Source organism: Hippopotamus amphibius, chromosome 5 (assembly GCF_030028045.1).
Source record: "Hippopotamus amphibius kiboko isolate mHipAmp2 chromosome 5, mHipAmp2.hap2, whole genome shotgun sequence".
Taxonomy (NCBI): domain Eukaryota; kingdom Metazoa; phylum Chordata; class Mammalia; order Artiodactyla; family Hippopotamidae; genus Hippopotamus; species Hippopotamus amphibius.
The window spans coordinates 129,117,621-129,136,611 of NC_080190.1; the positions used below are offsets into that span (position 1 = coordinate 129,117,621).

The following is an 18,991-nucleotide window of genomic DNA, read 5'->3' on the forward strand; positions in this document are numbered from 1 at the left end:
GCAAAGAGGATGGAATATAACACTGAGTTGAGCCAAATTTAATAACACAGGTGTATTTGCCAAATGTTCTGGATTTGATGTTTGTTTTAAAGGTGGAAGTGACTCTATCAGTTTACCTGTTGGTTGATGAGACTTGGCCTTACATTTAATGAGGCTGAAGTGTCAAAATATCCCCAGCATGATGCAGAAGAAGAAATCAGTTTAGGGAGTCAGGAATGTTACAGTGAATTTATCGTATGAAATCTGCACCCCACAATCCACTACATTTCCTGAGAGGACTCAGAGGATATAACTTTAACTAAGGCATTGATTTATACATTATTTAGGGGAACACAAGCATTCTGCTACAGTGGATCTCCTACAAAGGCCAGGCATTACAGTGCAGGATGACTCCAGTTGAGATTATGGAATCCCAGAGTAACAGAGGCCAAATGGCAGCACTTAAAAGTCAAAGACACAATGAGAAGCGCCTACATCGCAACAAAGAGCAGCCCCCACTTGCTGCAACTAGAGAAAGCCCATACACAGCAACGAAGACCCAACGCAGCCAAAAGTAAAAATAAATAAATAAATTTATAAAAACAAAAGTCAAAGACAAAGTGGGTACATTTATTGTAATGGGAAATAGTGGATATTAGAAAATTTTGATCCACAAGGACCTCTGGCAATGGCTCACTGAAATAAGCCTAAGCATGAAATGGATGGGTAACCTACACAAATGTTACTTGGTTATATACAACGGTGAGTCAAAAATTATCCACACTTTGGCTGTAGAATTTATTTTAATTAATTTTTAGAAAAGACAAATACATCCTTTTCCAACATAATCTCCCTGCTTTTAAATACACTTTGTCCATCTGTCAACAAGCTTTTGTATTCCCTCATTAAAAAATGTTTTAGGCTGAGCTGTGAGCCACAAATGCACCACTGTCTTCACTTCTTCATCAGAAGTGAATCTTTGTCCTTATAGGGCTGCTTTCAGGGGACCAAACAGGTGAAAGTCCGATGCAGCAAGATCAGGACTATAGGGAGGATGCTTTAACACTTCAAAAGGAAGTTTTTGCAGAGTTGTGGACAGTGTGGGCAGAAGTGTGTGGACGTGCATTGTCATGCAAGATCACAATGCCCTTGGACAGCAGTCCTCTGCATTTAATCCCAAATTTAGGCTTCAGATCTTCAATAAGCATCTTACTATAATGAGCACTGTTGATTGTTGAACCTTTTCCCTGATAATATTCCAATACTGGCCCTTGAGAATCTCAGAAAACAGAATCATTTCACATGTACGCTCAATGTTGTCATCAGCTGTGGACGTGGAAGGGCGTCTGGCTCCTTCTTGATGGCTAACACTTGTGTGACCTTCCTTGAACTTCTCTATCCATTTACACACACTTCTTTTTTTTTCATTTACACACACTTCTTCGCAACAAAACACTTTCTCCATACTGTGCACAAAGTCTTCAATAAATAACAGCACCAGGTACACCCTCAGACCCCAAAATATGAATCACTGCATGCTGCTCTTCTTTCATGCAAATCACAAGTGGGGCATCCATTTTTGCTCGCACTGCAGTTACAAATGAACTGGTGTAACACGTTCACACCTGTGCAGCAGTGACTGGGGAGACAGTAGCCTTGAACGGAAAGTGCTGATAAGACAATGCAGCCAACAAAAGTTTAATATAACTGGAATGCGGATAAGTTTTGACTCACGCTGGCACAATAGAAAAGTCTAGGTCTTAACAGCAACCTGACTTGAGTAGCCACAGTGGTAAGTCATAGTCTTTCAACCAGTTCCCAACAAAGCCAAATTCACAGACCCAGAGCATCTTTATTGAGGGTTTTTTGATGCCTCTGAGGAATGATCCAGCAACACTATGATAAGTATATATTATAAATCTCCAAGTCTTCCCCAAAGAGACCTGAGACCATTCACTAGAGTGACTGTTCACTGGAGAAAAAGAAAATACCCAGATATTTCAGGTATTACTAGAAACTGGCTTGTAAATGAACAGTCAAAACTCCACTGTGGCCCACCAGTCAGAGAGGTTATAGATGGCCATCAGGTTATAGGTGGAGTCTTACCCCAGATCTACCCATAATGTTGTCCCAGTAGATCTGGGGACCCATGCTAAAGTTATTTTCCCAGTTTCTGAATATATTATTGGAACAGACATTCTTGTCAACCAGCAAAATACCAAAATTGGTTCTCTGGCCCATAGATTAAGGGAGGAAGGGTCACATAGAGGGCCTCCAGATCTTCTACCAAAAGCAACTCCACATCCCTGGAAGGACTACATAGATAGTGCCACTATGAAAGATATGAAAGATGTAGGAGTGGTGATAACTCTCACATCTTCATTCAACTCACTCATTTTCTAAGTCTGACTGCTGCTCCAGGGCAATTCTAGTTTTGTAACTGAGGAGATGTGATATAAGCCCCCTCCATGAGCTCTGATGCCACAGAAAGTCAAGAGGGCGTCAGCTATAATTAGGCAAAAAGCAGCAGCCAGCCAGGTCCTCTATGATGGATTTCCAAGAGTTAGTTAGCACTCAGTCACAAGTACTTAAGCATCTGTTCTGTACCAGCTACTGTACTGGATGTATGTCAGGGATAGGGCTCAAAGAGCTCACATTCTTAACATACAGAAAGACATTAAAACTACAAGTATAATTTGCTGTGGTAAGTGCTCTAACAAGGATATGCACACAGGGGACTTTGGGAGTACAGAAGAGGGAATATAAATCCAACTAAGGCATGGTGTGTCAGGAGGGCGGAGTAGGTGAGGGAAAAGAAGAGTCACTCTAGCACAATTTAGTATTCAAATACTGCAACCTTTCTATATATTTTAACCATTAACTCCTTTCTCCAAACAGCAGCTCTAAAAAAAGCAGCTATACTGTATTAAGTTTGCTTGTGATATCAGCTTGGCACCAATATCAGTCTACATCCTGGTGCCTCCAGTATTGCTTGTAGAAGCTTCTGTGGATTCACGGTAGACGCCAAGGCAACAAACTAGGCATTCTTATACAGCTGGTGATGATGAGTACTGAATTCCACTATGGGCAATTTATCTGCTATTTTCCCCTCCCTTAGTAGTCTTAGGTATTTGAATTTTATCAAAATACTGCCATATAACTGGAGATACTGGCAAGAAATGCCCAATGACCTGCCAATGACAAATTCCTGGATGACAAAAGCTTCTGCTCTGTCTTTTCTATTTCTCATTAGGCAATATTTTTACCTCATTCTAGTGCATTTCATCTATGGCACTAGTACATCCTTCCAGTATTGGCAGTTAATAAGGTACATATTCTTCTCTCATTTTATCAACTACTGTGTTTATTTTTATTGAAAAAATGCAATTTTTTCTGACATGATTTATATGAAATCATATTGTTTGTATGCATGGCTCCATTCTTAATTTTTTAATTTACAATATTACTTCCAAGAAAGCATCCATTTCAAGAAAAATATAGAGATACTAATTTTTAGTACAGAAAAACAAATTGTTTCCAAGGCAAAAAATGTACTTGCCTAGAAATTTAGAAACTCCTCCTATAGCCTGAGGAGGTAACAAATTCCTAATCTGTCACTCTTCCTAGACAGCTCATCTTCACTATCTATTACAGACTTGCTTTTTCTAACAGAAAGCAAGACACTTCTTTGCACTAGGTATACACACTAAATAACTTGCAGGTTACAGGTATTCATGAAGCACAGTTATGAAATATGCTTAAATATAACTGAACCCCAAATTTGTTTTAAGACATTTTAGATGACAAAATATGAGGTGGGGAGGAATTACCTCAGTATATGGGGAAGCGAAAAAGTTCAACTGGATTTGTGATGTTTTATTTGCTTAAATATATGAAACAGTATGACATAATGTTAAGGCCTGATAGAATTAGATGATAAGATATGTGAATGATTATATTATACTCAATATCTTTCTATCTTGAAACAGTTCACTCATTTTTTTAAAAAAATGACCTAGGGATTAATGGTTTACAGATAAAAGTCACCAGTTTAGTAATTTTAGAGTTTGGGACATATTCACCATAAATCTTAGCAAAATTAGACATGATATATGGAGTGAATTGAACCTCTCAGAACCAACATTTATTTTTAAGCATATTTAGTGAATAAATCCCTAAATTCTAGTGCTTAGATATTTCTACCCCACAAGTCAATTAAATTTTATTTTAAAATATAGAGATTAACTCTAAAAATCCAGAAGTTAATCCATTAAGAGGAGAGTTCCTCACTATACCCAGCAGGAAGTATAGTGATGGAGCTCCTTCCTTTGCTATGTGGACATTTCTAATGAAGAAATGGATTCCGCTACATGCTCTGCTGGATCACTTCCATCTTTTGTTCCCATATTCTTCCAGCTCCCTGTAAAACCTTCACTCCCTAAGTGACTTCAAAATCACCATCATGGCATCCTTCTTTGTTTTCTCACTCATTCATTCATACAACTGATACCTGTTGAGTGCCTAGAAATATAAGATCAACTGCAAGGGACTATGTAGGACTCAGAGATGAAAGATACAAGAATCTTTTCTCCCTCCTTGTCTTCCTTGATAAGCTCATGTACACAAATAAGTATTAAAATATATAGAAGAAATGTTGGAGATATTGCTTTGGGAACATGTACAGTCCAGTAACAATGATTAGAAAGGATTACATGGAAAGAAAGGACTTTGACAAATGGATAGAATTTGAATGTTTCAATTTCCAAAATCCCTTTCCTACTTATCTACCCATAGGAAGCAAGAGGTAAATCCTCACCTAGAGAAGACTAGAAGTGGCTAATAAATGATACTGGTATGAGGCAATGAGCAGAGTCTTAGGAAGAAGCAGATACACAGTGATACATTTCCCATATCAAAACAGGATACTTCCATTAAGATCTTGACAAGCTGGAGTAATGAACCAAATCAAACACAGTGAAATATAAGGTTCCACTGCAAGGACCTGTATAGAGATGTGGGACACGGTCTAAAAAATAGCATTTGTTAAAGTGTTCAGGGTCCTAGTCAAGGATAAACTCTACAAGGATCAATAACATAATGTGGCCAAAGTGCTTTCTGATACATTAAATTTTTATTAGTAACATATTTCCAAAAAAATCAATATTAATGTCAAAAATATATGCTTAGAATTGTTACTCCAATTTTTGTGCCAATCTACTAAGCCCCAATTCAGAGATTTCCACTTAATTATTAGCTTTGGAATCCTTCCTGTGTTTCTTTAGCCTAGCACAGGTAATATATACACACACATATTCTCTTTTCTCCATCTTTCATACAAAAAGAAGGAATATGCCTTTCTCATTCTTCATCCTGCTTTTTTCATTTTATTTTATACCATGGCAATCTTTCCGTAATGGTATGTAGGGTTTCCTCATTTCTTTTCCAGCCACACAGTGTTCCAGTTTGTGGATATATCACAGCTTATTGTGGTGGTTTTACAATATGGATGCAAATTCTTTGACACTCATCCCATTAGAATTGAAGTCTATGTTCCATTACCTTACATGCAGGTGGTTTATAACTGTTTTGACCAATAGAGCATGGCAGAAGTGACACTATATCTGACGTCTGAGACTAGATCATAAAAAACCATACAACTTCCGCTTAGGTCACCTTGTGTTCAGGCATGTCTGATAGTTTTAATAATAATCTGTGTCCTCATTAGGGACTAGCAGTAAATATAAATACTACTTTTGTTGAGCAAGGCAAACCATTCTATATAGAGACAGAACAGGATCCCTGAATTCTGTAAATCTGGAAAAGAGTTTCCTTAAAAATTTTAAAAACAATTTTGTATTAATTGGTAGAATCCATACAGTTCAGTAGAAATCAATGTTTATTTGGGAAATTCCTACAGTCTAAGATTAATAACAACTCAGGTGTCTGTGAAAGTCTTTTACTTTAAATCCGCTATCACTTCTATTTATTGCTTTTCCTCTGGATGGTGAATCTTAGCACTTTAATCTCTGAAACTTTAAAACTTCACGTGTTCTAATGTTGAACTATTAGGGGCTTTCTTGTATACTCATTTCAAATCCATACTGGGGATCTGCAAAGCTTAAATATCTCAACTTGACAAAGCACGGGAGGAAAAAAGATTTTGCCATTGCCTTAGAAATACATGTTTTGAATAGACTGCCCTATCTGGTCATGTGGCACATACTTTGTATGGAAGAAAAAATACTGTACACTAGTTGGGCTTCTCATGGTTAAAAGTGTCCGGGGACTTCCTAGGTGGTGCAGTGGTTAAGAATCCTCCCGCCAATGCAGGGGACAGGGGTTCGATCCCTGCCCCAGGAAGATCCCACATGACGCAGAGCAACTAAGCCCATACGCCACAACTACTGAGCCTGTGCTCTAGAGCCTGTGAGCCACAACTATTGAGCCCATGTGCCACAGCTACTGAAGCCTATGCGCCTAGAGCCTGTGCTCCGCAACAAGAGAAGCCACCACAATAAGGAGCCAATGCACCACAATGAAGAGTAGCCCCCGCTCGTCGCAACTAGAGAAAGCCCATGTGCAGCAATGAAGACCCAACACAGCCAATAAATAAATAAATAAACAAAATTAAACAAAAGCAAAGAAAAAACCTCAGCTGGTTAAAAAAAAAAGAGCCCAGTAACACTCCTTAATATTCAATATACTGTCTTTGCAATTTTCAAAAGGGTACTGGAAGAAATAGAAATTTAAGTAAAAAAGGGACATTGGAAGTAAAATAGTGAGGTTAAAAAAAGATAATAACCATCTATTTTTTAAAGTTACAGATATATTCTCTTAGGTGTATCCACATTCCTTATGAAGAACAATTGTGTCATGGAATATGAAAGCAAAAGGCAATATACTATACCACTCCTTCTCAGGTGGGAAACTGAGGCCCAGGGATGTAAAGTACTACTTTGAGATCAACAGCTAGTAACTGGCAGAAAGAATTCAAGTGTCAGGTCCCCCAGGCCAAACCACACCTGGTGGCAGGTCATCTCCAAGGCTATATAGGAATTTAGTTATACAATGCTTAAGAAACCTACCTAAAGACCAGGAAGAGGAGACAGACTTTTCATTTCTTTTTCACATATTTACTTTTATTCTTAGAGAGAAAAAGAAATTCACTTTATAACAGCAACCAGGGAAAGGAAACAAATCCAGAAAACTGCAAAGCAACAAAACTCTGATGCACTCCCCACTCAGCCCTCCAAAAATAAGTATAGAAGTTCTCTCAAAAGAACCAAAGAGCAGGCAGAATGCATTCCCTTTTAAGAGCTATTAAAGGGTTGTCATTCTCAGGTTATGCAATATCTCTTCATTTTTTATAAAAATGAAACTCATAATAGCTGAGCATAAAGCTGTATTCAGGGTTGTCTGCTTTTCAATGCTAATCAATGGATTAGGGTTTCCACTGATCACTTCCCAGATATTTGCTTACTGCCCTCAAATACAGTGATGAACATCCATCCTGCTAACTCTCCTCTCTAACATCTGTATCTAAGTAACACGTGCATCCATCGGGCAAGTCTTGCAAGATTTTAACTGAGTGCTCTGTCCTAAAAGTTTGACATTCCTGAAAAAAGTTTGAAGAATCCTTGGAAATAAATGAGAAGCTGAAAGCATCATTTCCCACTACAGCGAAGTGTTACCATACATATAATAAATAATTGTTGAATCAAATGTATTCCTGAGGCCTGATCTCTCCCCAGACTCCAGACTTGTACATCCAACTGCATACTGGACATTTCCAATTGAGTAATGACTAAAGGTACTTCAAACTCCACTTCTCTGAAACAAAATATTTATTTCCACTGTCCTTCTCCCCATCTTCCCACCACCACCACCCCCGCCCCACCCTGCCAACACACACACCCAGCTCCTCCTGTTCACCCATTTTTTTAAAAAGCACAATTTTTTACCTAGTTGGTTAGGTCATTTTTGAGATTTGTGATTCCTTTCTTTTCACTGATTCAATCCATTAGCAAGTCCTTCTGCTCTATGCTTAAAATATGTCCTGAATCTAACCACATTTCACTGCTTCCATCACTTCTACCCCGGTTCAGACCAACATTACCTCTTGCCTATTCCACTCTAACAGCCTCCTGATTAGCTGCATGTCTTATTAACCTCTTCTCATTTTTCCCCCAATAATTCATTCTCCAAACACCAACCAGGAAGATCTACTTAAAAGTAAAACATTTAATATTTCATGTCTCTCGTTTGCTCCAAACTCTCCACGGCCTCCCCTTATCCTCGGCACACAATCCCATCTCTGATGGTGGCCTTCAAAACTGCCATAAAACTTGTCACCTGCCATCTGCCTCTACAAGGATGAAGTACTAGCCACTGCAGTTGCTGACCTTCAACACACCCTGACAGGAGTTCAGGGGCAGAGATCAGGAATGAGGCACTATGTCCCCTGGGGAAAAACTGGCAGAACAGACCTTCAGAGAGTTAGGTATTCTTCAGGAAAAGATTTTATAAGTTCAACTTCTTGCATCTTCTCATATGTAGAAAAGCACTAAAATCACTAATGGAGACATCTGCTCCTTGTGACTAGCAGCAAGCTTCTGCCAAAACGTGTAATTGACTACATGTATCCCCCTTCACCAAAATCACATCTATACTGTCTTTGGAGCAGTTCCTCACATCTGTCTCCCAGACTATATTTCTCATTTTGTCCCAAATAAAATTTAACTCATAACTCTCATGTTGTGCGTTTTTTTCAGTCGACAAAGCTCTCCTGGTCTTCCCTAGTCTAGTCCTCTAAATATTCTTCTACCACGCTTCCCCTAAGTCACCACACTCAAAACAACTGTCCTCCTTGTTTTAAAACAGCATGTTTTGTGCCTGTTGTTCTAGCTGTCTGACACACTCCTCCTGTAAATCTTCCAATGGCTGATTCCAATTCATTTTTCAGGTCTCTGAGCAACTGTCATCTCGGAGATATCTTTCCCAAACACACTACCTGAAATACTCCCCATACCACCTCTATCCCCTGCTTTACTCTCTTCACTCTCTGGAATTATAATGCTTACCAAATGTATCTCTCGCTGAAATGTAAACTCCCCAGCCTGTGGAACAGTATAATAGGTGCTCATATATTTGAAATGATACCTGACTGAATGAAACATTTCTTGATTAATGTTTAAAGATATTTGATAGGCCCAGGAAGAAATGTGGGTATTATAAAATAGAATAAAACAATCATGAAGGTTGATGCCTGCTGAATAATAGAAAAGGATTATAAAAGGAAATGGGCTTGCCACAATATTGGAAAACTGGAAGCAGATATACTTTAGCAATGTTTGGGCTCTATTTTTCCTTCGTAAGGATGTAGTCTCAGAGAAGTAGATTTTGATTCAAGAACCATTTTGTACAACAAGGATCTACTGCACAGCACAGGGAACCATATTCAATATCTTATAATAAACTATAATGGAAAAGAATCTTAAAAAGACTACATATATATGTATCACATATATATATATGGATATATGTGTATAACTGAATCACTTGGCTGTACACCTGAAAAAAAAACATTGTAAATCAACTGTACCTCAGTAAAAAACAAACAAAAAACAACCATTTTTTAAAAATTCCTTTAAATGGATCATCAGCTTTAGCATAGCACAAAACCAAGCTTCCCTACTTTCTCAGTATCACAGCAGGTCCTCACCCATATTGAAACCTTCATGGAGCTTCAGGAAGCTGCTCTCAAATATGCTGCACCTACTTCCACTCATTGTGACAACCTGGTTTCTAGTAGGTTTTAGAAACCTTGGCAAATATTGATAAAATGAGAATTCAATTTCACAGTGGGTTGTGCATACAGTGTGGGTCTCTGGGTCTATATCATCTCTTCCTGCCAATCCACAGCCAACTTTAAACTTTGCAAGAACGCAAGGAGGTTCAGAAATTTAAAAGACTGTCCAAATAGACTCAAGGACACTAACTCAGTGCAATGGCCTGAAAGTTGTCTTCCCTCAAAATTCATGTGTTGAATCCTAACCCCCCAATGTGATGGTATTAGAAGGTAATTAGGTCATGAGAGTGAGACCACATGAATGAGACCAGTGCTCTTATGAAAAGAACCCAAAAGAGCTCTCTTGCCTTCTTTCTGCCACATGAGGATACAAAGAGAGGTTGGGGGTCTGCAACCCGAAAGAGAGCTCTCACTAGACACCGAATCTGCTGGCACCTCCATCCTGGACTTCCCAGACCCCAGAACTGTGAAAATAAGTGTTTGCTGTTTAAGCCACCTAGTCTATAGTATTCTGTTATGACAGCCTGAACCAAGACACTCTAGTGTCTAATTAAACTCTAGTCTAGTGTAGAACATAGTTCTAAGTGAAAAAAATGTTGCGCCCCCTTAAAGTAAGCCACCATTTTTAACTTTAGATTTCTTTAGATAGAGGACATAAAAGGATCACTAAAAATATACCTTATTTATTGTACAGTTTCTAAGTAAGAAGTACAAAGGTTCATATTAAGTAATTTATCTCTCAAACCAAGAGTCAATTTATTTTCTAGTTGCTGAAAACATTTCCTCAAGCAACTTTGAATTTATACACTTTAAAGTGAAACAAGGTGAAAAGGAAACAGCAATGCCTTCTAAAATGCAATTATGTTTCATAGGAAATCTGTGTGTTTCAGAATAAAGAATTAACCTCTTCATTGAAGTTAAGTGGCTTTGAGGTAATCTTACAATTAAAATAAATGCACATTAGAGTATTACATTAGATGGAAATGAACAGTTCTCCAATTCTTTAAACAGGATTTGAATATAAACATGTCTAAACAAACTCTCACTAAGGTCACCAATAACCTCCATGGCACTAAGTTCAGATGACATTATTTTAGACCTTATCTATTTGCTCTTTCTTGTAGCTTTTGACATGTTTGACCACTCCTTTCTTGAAGTGTTTTCTTCCCCTTGATTCTGTGATATTACAGTCCTCTGGCTTTCATCCTACCTCACTGGAACATACTTAGCCTTTTTGCAGGCTCATCTTAATCTAACTGGTCATTAAATGTCAGAGTTTCTCAAAGCTTTGTCCTAGGCTCTCGCTTCTTCTTACGTTATTCTTTCTCCCTAAGTGGCCTCATATAAAGCTTCCCAAACTTTTCACATTTTGGTACACAGAGAAAATGACGATATTTGTATAGCTACTCAGAGCTGGAGGCCACTGGCCTAAAGGCTTCTGCTACTCCAAGGACTGAGGATAGTCCATATCTTAACACATGTATGTCCTATCTCATCACATTCGTGGCACACTGGTGGGGCTTTGGGAAACTCTAAATCAAGATCCATGTATTTGGCTATCACCAATTTGTAAATAACACAATTTTATATTTTCAGCCCAGGACTTGTTTCTTAGCCCCATGCCCACAGATTCAATTGCCTATCTGACATCTCTTCCTGGATATTTGAAAGCCCCTTAAATGTATCCTATCTAAAACTAAGCTTATGATCTGTATTCTTCAAAACTTGGTCTTCCTCTGGACTCTCTGTCTCAGTGTAGGTAATCACACCAAGTTATAGAAGCCAGGACCTTTGCTATCTCCCTCTCATTACTACATTCAGTCTATCATCAACCCCTCTTCAATAATTCCTAACATCTTCTTATCTCTCCACCTCTACCACCACCTGAGTCCAAGTTATCATCACAGTTTATCAGATTTGTCCAAATCATTATAGTAGCCACTCAAAGTCATCTATCCTTAACTAGCCATTCTCTAATTCATTCTAATCCATAAATAGAGTAATCAAAAAAATAATAAAAGATCTAACCAGCTCATCTCTTTGCATAAAGCAAAATTCTTCAACATGACCGATAATCCCTGCATGCGCTGATTAATACTGTTCTGGTCATCTTTTGCTGCAGAACAAACCACCAAAAAACTTGGGGCTTAAAACAATTTAACATTACCTTTCATGATTCTGTAGATTGATCAGACTCAGTTGGGATGGTAATCACCTAGAATCTGTCATGCAGATGCAGTAAGAATTTGGCTTGGATTGGAGTCATCTGAAGGCTCAAATGGGCATCCAAGATGGCATCTTCACTCACATATCTGAGGACTGGTCAGGCATCCCTCTCACAATGTAACCTCTGCAGGTGGCTAGTTAAGGGTTCCTCAAAGCATGGCAGTCTCAGGGTATTCAAATTCTTACATGACAAGTTACTTTCTTCAGAGTGTGCTTTATAAGAGACAAAGGCAAAAGCTGCAAGACCTCTTATGACCTTGTCTCCGAAGTCATCCAGCTTTCTATTACCTTATTCTGTAGGCCAAAATCAATCACAATGTCAGCCCAGACTCAAGGAGAAGAACTATTCAAGGACTTGAATATCAAAAAGAAGCTCTGGAGAATACGAACCACTCCAACCTCTCCACTCCCATTTTGCAGCACATTCCCTACTGCTATTTTCACTTTCACCACATTGGCCTTTTGGTTCCTGGTACTTCCCATACTCTATCCTGCTAAAGGCTTTTGCATATACCTTTTTTTTTTTTTTTTGCTTAGAGTGTTTTTCTAATCCCTTCTTTGCCAAGTTAACTACTGCTCAGCTTTCAGACCTAAATCAAGGCTCAGGAAAGCCTTTCCTGACTTCCCTAATCAGGTTAAATCTTTTCATTATATACTCTCATGGCACTGGATGTATTTTTAGCACTGTCCTCATCCCCACTGCACTTTGCATTTGTTTGAATGATTATGTAATTTATGGCTCAATACCCCCAACTAGACTGTAAGAGGAGCCATGTCTGTTTTTCCCTTCTTAACCACAGAGCTTGGCTGGTACTCCAATATTTATTTGCTGAATGAATAACAGAAACAAACTAAGTAAATGAAACTCTCTCTCTATAACAAAGTACCCTTTTCCCTATAGAATTATAGTGAAGTAGATAATCACATTCCCATATCCAATACATAATTAGACAACCCAAATATAAACCATTTTTCACAGATTATGTCTCATAAATTTAAAGGTCATATTTGTTTGTCATATCCTATCTATAAAATTAGCAGATGTATAAAGAAAGCAAATAAATATATAGCCAAATTGTATATGTTTTGTGGTATTTTTTCCAATTTCCTTTCAAATGAGCCTGAAACTCTTTGATTTTAATTTCTATGATGTAACAAAATTTGACAAGTATACCAAATGGGGCATCATAATCACAGAAGTGATTTCCTACTCTGCAGGAATCCAGGACTGACAGCAAAGACCACTAGAAGCATTCCACTTAGAAACCCAGGAGGATTTGTTACACAAATGAAACCAGATGCAAAATACTAACTGCTCCCCACTACACTGTCAATAACTTGTCTATAAATAAACACTCCATCAGCTTTCAATTTGAAATGGAATATTTCGTCTTGGGGTGGGATCTCACATTCTTGTTCTTTGAAGTTTACACAAATAGTGAAGCCTTGAATTGGAGAAAATATTCGCTAGTTATGGCTATTAACCACTTCTATAAAAATTTTTTAAAGTCTGGGTAATTATAGATGGTAATTATCATAAACCAAAGTTCTTTATCAAAAATATATTCTATTTCAAGCCTTTTGAATCCCAAGCTTCAACTCTAATTGTTGTCCACTACTGAAAATATTTGGCCTAGTGACAGACTGTTTTTTAAAATCTGAAATTTTCCAACCATGTCTTTACTTATTTTCTCATGTTCCATGAGGGCATGGGTTTCGTTAGTCTTGTTTACCTAGAGCAGTCTCTGGCATATTGTCTTGCCCAATGAATTACTAAATGAGTGACTAGCACCGGTCTTCTGGAATCAGATCTTGTGTATTTACTCAAAATATTTCTCAAGATTCTTTTTTGTTATTTATTAAGAAAAGATATTTTGTCAAAAACGCAAAAAAAAAAGTTGCCTTTTACTTCTCACTTATGCTTCTTGCTTCCTAAGTATTACGGCATATGAAATTAGTTTCTAATTATCTAACCTGTCTCATTCACCAATTAAGAAAAAAAGAATTATTCTATAATAGGCAGAAAGAGCTTTTTGCTAAAAGCTTGTTAAAAGCAAGACAAGCCCAAAATGGAGTCACTTATGCCTCTCCCAGAAATGGAATCTTTACCCAATCAATCAGGAATCTCCTGATGAGCACTAGTGAGGTCATCTGACTGATCAGCCTCTACCATCCCCTAAAGAAAAGTGACCTTGCCACAACCAATCCACTTTTTGCTAGTATAACGTCCTTGTCCCACTCCCTTCTGCTCATATGAGTCTTTACTTTCACACAGCTCCCTCAAGCTCCTTTCTATCTGCTAGATGGGATGCTGCCTTGATTCATGAATCACTGAATAAAGTCAATAAGATCTTTAAAATTTACTCAGTTGAATTTTGTTTTATAACACATTGAATTTCTTTGGTTGTTAAAAGTTTCCTGGAATGATATTTCTTTTTCTTAGTGGCTGAGCTGGAACTTGTACCTTATTGTGTGCTTTGAGAGGTCTTATCAGATTAAACAGCTATATGGCAAATGATAAAGAAACCTACAAGTAGGTCCATCAGTATGACCATTTTTTGTGGGATAATTTAACCACTATTTGACTAAAAATAGAAAACATAGATGCAAGATAGATCACATGAAAATCTGTTATAGGACAGTTTCTTAAACCTAAACTCTGTCAATAAATTGTCAAATATTTTGTCTTAAAAGGGTGCCTTGATGAAGTTGAAACAGTTATTAAGTGTTTAAACCTACTGTAGACCACACAATTTAAAAAATGGTAAACATATTAACAATCAAATCTACCCATTAAAGGAAATTCCCCCAAGTTGTGTCTTCTGACACATGTTTAATGCTGACCAACAAACGTGACTTGTGGGTTTTCTTTGGGTGAGTATCCGTACCATTTTGCACCTTATTTCTCAACTCATCAATCACACTGAATTATTCACAGCTAAACATCTTTTTCCTTTGCTCTGCTTCTTGTTGAGTGTCGATTAAGATCTAGATTGTTGCTTTTCAAGTTACAAAGTGTTAAACGGAAATTTTAAATACTAGACAAGTTCAACCTGCTCTACAGCTGCTCCAATTCCAGACCTGAACTTAGAAAAAGTTGTTACAAGAAACATGATCTACCTATGTTTTCAAAAGCATTAATGTTTGCCTCCTTGGGTTTTTAAATCTCTCACATTCAGCCAAAATAAAGAAATGCACTTAACCTACATTTGCAAGTGCCACATGTGACAAATCTTTTCACTAGTCTAAGTGGTTTTTTAAAGTCTTGCCTTCCATTTTCTATAACTCCTGACTCCGCCTTATTTCTACTATAGGAATCAACTAAAAGGCTTAGAACAAGGATAGATCTGGGAATAAATTGAATAGTTTGGTAAATAGATTTCCCCCTTCTTTCTTCAGACCCCATTGCCATCAAATCTTTCTCGATTTCATCTTGAAACGAGAAATAAATAGAAATATATGCAATATTAACTTGGGTTACTTTTAAAAGTCAATTTCAATCTCACTCAGATATGCATCAAAAATATTTCATCTTCCCTTCTATTCCTTCTCGTTTACCACTAAAACTCACACATACTCCTTACAAGTAGGAGTAATAAGGAAGGGCAGAGATTTCAGACATACTAGGAATATTTAACTCTTCTCCTTTTGGTAAGGCAATTCCCTGACTGAACAGAGCACTGGTGGGTGAATGGTAGGAGAGGCATATTTTTCAAGCTAAGCCCTTTCAAGGACAGATGCCAAGGTGAGCAGTACTCCTGGTTCTTCAGCAACCTGAAAGGATTTGTGAATGACTGTGAAAGATCTGCACCACCATCCAGCTGCAGTTAGGAGTTGCTCTAAAACAGCAAAGCCCAACCGGGGAAATTCATGTCACATCCTGTACCCCTGGGTCAGAAGTGGTGAAATACACACACACACACACACATACACACACACACACACACACACACACCCCATACCGGTGGGTAAGAAGGGGCAAAATACACATACACACACGCACGCGCGCGCGCGCGGCCGCACACAGTCACACACCCCACACTACGCCACGAGAAAGCCCTGCGGTGAATCTCTGAGGCAGGCAGGCTCTGCTTCGGAAGACCCGAGTCAGCATCCCTCTTTCCCAGCCCAAGTGAGAGGCTGGCCTCCGCCTAAGAGCTCCCTGGGCTTTACATTCTAGGCTTTTCCTTACAAAGTAGAAAGATGTATGCTGGCCTTACCTCTGGGGCTGCTTTCTTGTAAGTATGGTGGGGCCGTGGGAGTGACATTTCCCGAATGGGATGCGGACAGCAGAGGCGAGCGTTCGTCCACCCCATCAGCAGCCATGACTGCAGCAAGTGGCGGCGGGGCCGGGGGGAGGCTGAGTCTGGGGTTGCGGCTCCCGTTGGAGGCGGCGTTAGTGCTGCTGCCGCTGCAGCCGCCTCCGGGAGGACCCGGGATGTGTCACAAGGTGGGGGGGGGAGGGTGCGGGACCGAGAGGCGGGGAAGGGAAGCGCGCTGGGAAGTACGCCTAGGGGAGGGGAGGGGAGGGGAGGAGAGGAGAGGGGAGGGGAGAAAGAATAAAAGACTCGGGCCGGGGAGAGCTGGGGGAGGGGAGAAGGGGAGGAGCAGGAGCCCTGGGAACACAGTAGGGCTGACTGGGAAGGTGCCAAGTAAGGAAAGCGGAGAGGACGTAAGTGGGAGGGAAGGGTTACAGCTCTTTCCTCTTTGTACTTTACATTTCCTTAACTAAGGAAAAAGAAGGGTAAAGAGCAGCCTTGAAAGGGGGTAAAAGGGCTGTGGCTTGATTACAGGAAAACTACAGCAAACAAGTTTAACCCCTCCTCAAGGGAGGAAGAGGAGTTCCTTGCTGTCAGACTTTGCAGCAATTATATAAAGAAAGCTTATTCCTAGGGTTATGGATTCCTTCTCGAGGGCTGCTGCTTTTGTCAGGAAATCATTTTTCAACATCTGTTGTCTAAGAGGAAGTAGATTTTTGTGTGAGCAGTGCCATTCCCTGCTTTTCCTTGTTAATTTTTTAAATATCTGTTTGGCACTCTAGTAACAGTTCCGTACTGAAACGATGCATAGTGTGTTGGCTTTTACAAGTTTCATTTTACTAAATTTGTTGTCATTTTAGTTTTGTTTTGTACTGTATTGTCCCTGACATATATACAATAATGAAGTTTATGAATAATATAAGACAAATAACTGTTTTCTGTAGCTAATGTTTTAAAAGAATCTTTCACATGTAGAAGAGAGTACTAAAAACAAGCTAGGCACAGTTCTCATCTTGCTTTTTGCGTTTATTTTTTTCTTTTCTTTTTTTGGTGGCTTGCTAGAGTGGTTTTAAAATCAAAGTTTTGAACATGCCCAGATAAAAAAAAAAAATGCAATGGGAAAATAGTCATGGTCTCAAACAGATAATTTTTCTGCAACAGTTCTTTGAGTCATTCATCACATATTTATCATGTGATTACTGGTCTACATATATGAATAGGGGATGATCTTGATCTTCAAGATGCCTGTGAGGTAGCACAGTCAAAAACAAACCAAAAATGAGGCTGGTAGTCTTTAAATAGGCTGTAGATTTAAGGGGGCATGAGGAAAAGCGAACTGTAGATATTTAAAACTACCTCTTGTATTACATGCCCTCTAAAGATACTCTTTATTCTGAAAAATCCATTTAGGCACCAGCTGGAAATCCTAAGGGAAAATCAAAGAATAATGTTTTCTATTATGCAGCATTTTTTGTGGGTCAGTAACATCAGGGTACAATACAATATAAGTATTCCCGGGGACTTCCCTGGTGGTCCAGTGATTAAGACTCCCCACTCGCAATGCAGGGGTCCGGGGTTTGATCCCTGCTTGGGAAACTAAGATCCCACCTACGGCAACTAAACCCACCCACCACAACTGCTGAGCCCACATGCCACAGTAAAGACCCAGCACAGCCAGAAATAAATTAATTAATTAAAACAAAAGAGGATTCCCATAGGATATAACCCAAGAGCGTTTATAGGTCTCTGGGGACTTGGACTGTGACAGGTCAAGATGTAGCACTCCCTGCAAAAGTGGACAATTTACAAAAGAAACAGCAGTATTTTTACAGTTGCAGCCTAGAAGCTATTGAGATAAAGAAACTTTTAAGAAGAGTCAACAAAATCCTATTCCATACAGTCAGCCATCCATATACAAAGTACATGGGTTTCCACATCCACAAAGTCAACGACAGGTCAAAATTTTTTGAGAAAAAATATTTCAGAAAGTTGCAGAAAGCAAAATGTAAATTTGCTGTGCTCAGGCAGCTATTTACATATCATCTACATTGTATTTACAACTATTTACATATCATTTACATTGTATTAGGTATTATAAGTAATCTAGAGATGATTTAAAGTATATGGAAAGATGTGCATAGGTCATATGCAGTGCTATGTAATATTACACCATTTTATGTAAGGGACTTGAGCATCCAAAGATTTTGGTATCTATTGAGTTGGGGAGAGGGGGGTCTGGAACCAATCCCCCAGGGATACAGAAGAACAAGGGGTGACAATAGTGTCCTCTCCTGTCACCTATCACACTTTATTGTAATAGTGTGTTTACATTTCCATTACCCACCCACCTTTTATTCCCAACTGACTTTGTGAGGTCAGAAATTAAATCTATCTCATTCACTATTATATCTCCAGTATCTAATACAATGCATGGCACGTTAATAAGCACTTGATAAATGTTTGCCAAATAAATAACAAATGAGTATATGAACAAATCCTAACAGTCCCAGAATCTTACGAAAACAAATTGTTAACAGGAAAAAAGTTAAGAGCATTTCTTGACTTTTTTGGTGAAGATGAGCATTTTGGCCATCTATTTTATTGTTCTAATTTATCTTTACCACTAGAGTTTCTTTATTGCCCAGGTAATAATGATCAGTATAAAGGTGGTTTTTTTTTTTTTTCGTTCTTTATTTCTTTATATGACTGTTCTATTCAT

At 38.6% G+C, this 18,991-nt stretch overlaps 1 protein-coding gene across 1 annotated transcript in view; it reads right to left on the reverse strand.

The window, feature by feature from the left end:
* The window catches only part of PIP4P2 (phosphatidylinositol-4,5-bisphosphate 4-phosphatase 2), a 71,689-nt gene extending 55,213 nt beyond the window's left edge, over positions 1–16,476 (reverse strand). Inside the window, exon 1 of the mRNA XM_057736416.1 lies at positions 16,234–16,476. Coding sequence (XP_057592399.1) covers positions 16,234–16,339 — 106 coding nt within the window. The 5' untranslated portion in view covers positions 16,340–16,476. The remainder of the gene's footprint in view (positions 1–16,233) is intronic.
* Positions 16,477–18,991: the final 2,515 nt, after the last annotated feature.